Below are 4,329 nucleotides of genomic sequence, written 5' to 3'. Positions count from 1 at the left end.
CAGGATACCTGGCTGCAGTGGTCAGTCAAAGCTTCATTTTGAACCTGTAATACAGGCTCTGGAGAAACTTGAAGCTGCATTCACAGAACAGCCACCCATCCGCTATGTACCTGCTGACCAGATCCCCCCCATCAGTGCCCCAGCCTGGGCTGTCAGTGCCTGCTCTCAGTGACACGTGGAATGCACGTGTTTTTTTCTCTGATGATGAAAGCACACCTTACACTTACACCGTACACCGTACGCTTACACTGCCATTTAGCTCACTGTTCCCACAGCAGAAAAGCTAACAGGATGCGAGGACATTCGGTTTGCAACACAAGGAGCCCTTAAAGAATAAATAATCTCTGTGTTTTTCCTCCAAGCTTGAAGTGATGTGCTATACATCCCTTCTGTTGGGGTTGTATGTCAAATCACACGATAGATGGGCAGCTGCCACAAGACCCAGATGCTTTTTCACATTACAAAAATAAAGGATCAACTCTGTCTCTGCTGGAAGTTAAGTAAACACATGCCCAAAGGTTCCACTGGTCCCACTTTACAGATTTAGTAAATCACCTGCCCCTATACAGGCTCTTCCCAAGTTTCCTATACTGACACAACAAAAGTATTTTTTATGGCTGACTGCCAAAGTTATAGAGAGCCAGACAGATCTTTAACTCCAGAGGTACCAGAGCATCCCGGGGTGTGGTGGGAGAAATGAGCTACAAGCCACAGCTCATTACCCTCCTGCAAAGCAGAGCAGGTGCAGTGCCCTGATAACAACAGCTCCAGCCCAGCTCTGCTCTGCCCCATACACCTTATCTATTACCCCGGGCAGTTCTCAATTGTTGATTTATTTTGGCAGTTGTAAGGGTTGCCTGGGGCAGAACAAAGCTCTTTGACTATAATAAGCCCTCGACATTTCCCTCCACCCTCCTGAACTGCGTTGAACTGATGAAATCTTCGTGCTTACTCTTGATGTGCTGTAAACTACAGTTCTAATGATGGATGTGACATACGTGCGCTGCTGTAAGCTGGATCCGATGAGATGCCTGTGGTATACAGAAGCACAACAGAGAGCAGGGCAGAAGAAAATCTCCAGCCATCAGTGTGAGCTCCTGGACGGGCCAAATGCACACTCAGATGTTGTCCTGCTTCAGTAAAAGACTGCTACAATATTGATTTGACATAGCAGATTTCTCACATCAGACACTGACGTTCAGGCTTAGCCCTCCTGTGCTGCTGTTTGGTCACAGAGCAAAGTGTATAATTTGCTGTACTAGCCTTGCGTGGATTAAACACGCTTAGTAAAGCAAGAGCTGTACTCCTGTGTGCTTATTTTTTACCAGACTTTTGATTTCAGATGACTATCTGGGCTCTATTCTTTTCCAGGGGCAGGGGTGTGGGTGTGTGCCATATTTTCTGATGGAAAATAACTCCAGCAAGGAGGGGTGGGGGTAGAATAAAACACACCCGAATGCATTTCACGCAGAAGCAATGGCATTGGGGAGAGCTTGCCTCATCATCCTCCGCCGGTCTCCTGGCCACACCCGATGACTCAGGCTCAGCATCCATTATGCACCACATGAAATCCGACCTGCGCACAGCCCTGCCAGCAACCCGCATCTGTTGAGTCAGGAAGCGGTCACCTGACGCTCAATCTCATTGTGCTCATTAGTCCTTGCCTGCAGCTTGTGCACACAATTAAAAGTTCACGCATCCTGCCTCTCCCGAGTGCTGCCAGTCATCTGGAAGAGCTTTGGTATCGCCAGGGCGGCACCGAGGTGCTGGAGCATGGGAGGTGGGAAAAGTTTATAGCAGAAAAGGGTATTGTGATTAGCTGGAAGTTCTGCAGGAGTTCTTGCTGGAGCTTTGGAGCTTTCTGCGAGATGCGTGGTCAAAGCTGTTCTGGAAAACTAGCAGAGCGTTCTTTCTTGAGACTTCCTGAATTACAGCATTAAACGGTACTAATGACCTTAGACTCAGTGCGCTGATGCAGCTTCGCATTAACTACATTAATTAACTTCAGCATCACTGATCTCTCCATTTACAGCAAACACAAAAGACAGCCCGCTGAACCAGCTCTGGAGACACGCTGGCTGTGCAGGGATCCACAGCCACTTCCGCACACCCAGAGGCTGCTACAGCTTGACGAGCAGACTGGGATTTACTGAGTGCAAAGGCAGCCCGTGCTGTGGGATTTCTACCTCTCTGTTCGCACACTCTTTTCTCCACCCTACAGGTCCAGCGCTGCTGTGAACTGCATTGCAGGGAGAGCACAGCGGGGAGACATCTCCAGCTCTAGCCCCGCTCGTGGGAACTGAACCTGAGTGGCTTTTCTGATGTTCTAAAAAGACCCGCAAGCTTTTATACAAATATGATTTCCCCCTAGCGCCCAAAAATTCAGGTTGCACCACATAACGCTCTAGACCAAGGTGCTGGGATGGGGCTCTGCGAAGGAAGCAGCATGGAAGGAACAGTTCAGGTCTCTGATTAACCTCTCATGTGGCACAGAGTGGGAGAAGGCAGCACAAACATCCTAATCATTCCAGTTTTAATCGATATACCTGGCCTCCACCTCCCCTGCTTATTTAAAAATCAGTTCTCTGGTCAGCATATCTGGCCTTCGTTTTTCCTGCCTGTGGAAACGTCACTTTTCCTGCCTGTGAAAGCCGAGCATCCCCCAGCGTGCAACAGGAACTGAGCCAGCCCCACGGCAAAGCACAAGCCAGTGCATGACAGGGCAGGAACCGGCGGCATACCAACCAAAAGAGAAAAGGAGAAAGCACTTAAATCTTCACCTTGGCCCTTGTTTGATGCTCATTCAGAGATTTAGGGTTTAGGAAAATGCCACTGAAAAGGTTAGAATGCCATGAGCAGCCTCTGCACCTCCTGGCTGTGCAGAGATGAGAACCAGGTCACGGCACGGAGACGTGCAGCTGACGTGACTGACCAGAGATGTGAGGAGTTAGGGACAAAAATGCGGGTTAACCCTTCCTGACATCACCCTGGTCAGGGAGCAGCTGGAGCAGCTGCGATGCCACAGTCTGACACCCGGACGGACGTGATGTTTCGCAGGCTGGTGGCTTGGTTACCGGGGTTGGTTTAACTGTTTACAGGGATGCTGTTTACCTTTTTCTCTTGCGAGGCAGCTTCACACTGAAACGTGAACTGTTCCATACGGTCCTGTACAGCATGCCAATAGCTGAGTGTTCAGAATTTTGGGGTGAAGACATTACCAGCTCTGCTCCACGTCACGTTTGTATTTCATTGGTAATGTACAAGTATATATCTGTAGCTGTTGTCAGCTGAGCTCTTTTAAATAGAGCGGCTACGTACTGCTGTGGATGTGGTAGCCCGACAGCAGGAAGAGCCTGCACATAAACTTCCCTGCTAAAAAAAGCCCTCTCCCACATCCAGCAAATAAAAAAAGCTGTGTGAGCTGCAGTGACCAGCAGGGAGGACCCGCCTTGGGAACCTCAGAATTCACAGGTTTTAGAGTAGCTGGGATATAGGACCATCCAGCCGTGTAATTGCACACGCTCGATAGCGGAGATAGCTGGTTTCGGGGGTGACTTTGCAAGAGGGGGCTCTGAAACAGCACACGGACTGTGAGAGAGGTCTCTCAGCAGGACACCCAACGAGTTGTTTTCCAGGTCCTACCCTGCAGGCAAAATGAATTCGGGTGTCTCTTGTTAAAGAAGATTAATGAAACAGGTTGGTGAACAGGATGAGGATTTCAGGACAAAACACTATGTTTGTGGGGAAACAGATGCATCCTGCAATCCCCACTTAATAACGCTGCCGGCTCCTCTCAGGGAGCTCCTCAGCATGTGTCTTGCAGTGTGGAGGTGAGGCAGAGACCAGCAGTGACTCACCTTGCAAACAAACAGTGAATAGTCATAACAGAAACCTTCCATGTGGGCATCTGCTCCTTCACAGTGCCTTAGTCCTGCCTCCCCAAAGTCACGGCCATTTCGATGCCTCATTTACAGTTGGGGAAACTGAGGCACGGGGGAAGATGTGGCACCCCGGGCTTACAGAGCAACTCTGTGACAGAGCTGAGGGTGTTATCCAGACCTCCTGCTGCTCACTCCCAAGCTTTAGCCACAATGCAGAGACATCCTACATGGCACTTCATGCTCAAATGTAAACTGAAAAGAGTTCTCTTACCTACATACATCACCCCTTCTTTAGTCTTCTCCGCAGCCTCCGTCACTCCCTGCTTGGTCTTTTCTGCAGCAGCCACCACACCTTCTTTAGCAATGGAGAAACCTTTCTTAAAGACATCCATTCTTGTTGCTTGCTAGGGTATTACTACCTGGATGGTCTGAGGGAGGGTCAGCAGGA

At 49.5% G+C, this 4,329-nt stretch overlaps 1 protein-coding gene across 1 annotated transcript in view; it reads right to left on the bottom strand.

Annotated features, from left to right (window-relative positions):
• Positions 1 to 4,292, bottom strand: part of SNCG (synuclein, gamma (breast cancer-specific protein 1)) — a 12,170-nt gene extending 7,878 nt beyond the window's left edge. Inside the window, exon 1 of the mRNA XM_010134573.1 lies at positions 4,153 to 4,292. Within this exon, the coding sequence (XP_010132875.1) occupies positions 4,153 to 4,273 (121 nt within the window). The 5' untranslated portion in view covers positions 4,274 to 4,292. The remainder of the gene's footprint in view (positions 1 to 4,152) is intronic.
• Positions 4,293 to 4,329: the final 37 nt, after the last annotated feature.

The sequence above is a fragment of the Buceros rhinoceros genome, unplaced genomic scaffold (assembly GCF_000710305.1).
Source record: "Buceros rhinoceros silvestris isolate BGI_N320 unplaced genomic scaffold, ASM71030v1 scaffold9934, whole genome shotgun sequence".
NCBI classification, from domain to species: Eukaryota; Metazoa; Chordata; class Aves; order Bucerotiformes; family Bucerotidae; genus Buceros; species Buceros rhinoceros.
This window is presented reverse-complemented; position numbering and strand designations above follow the sequence as displayed.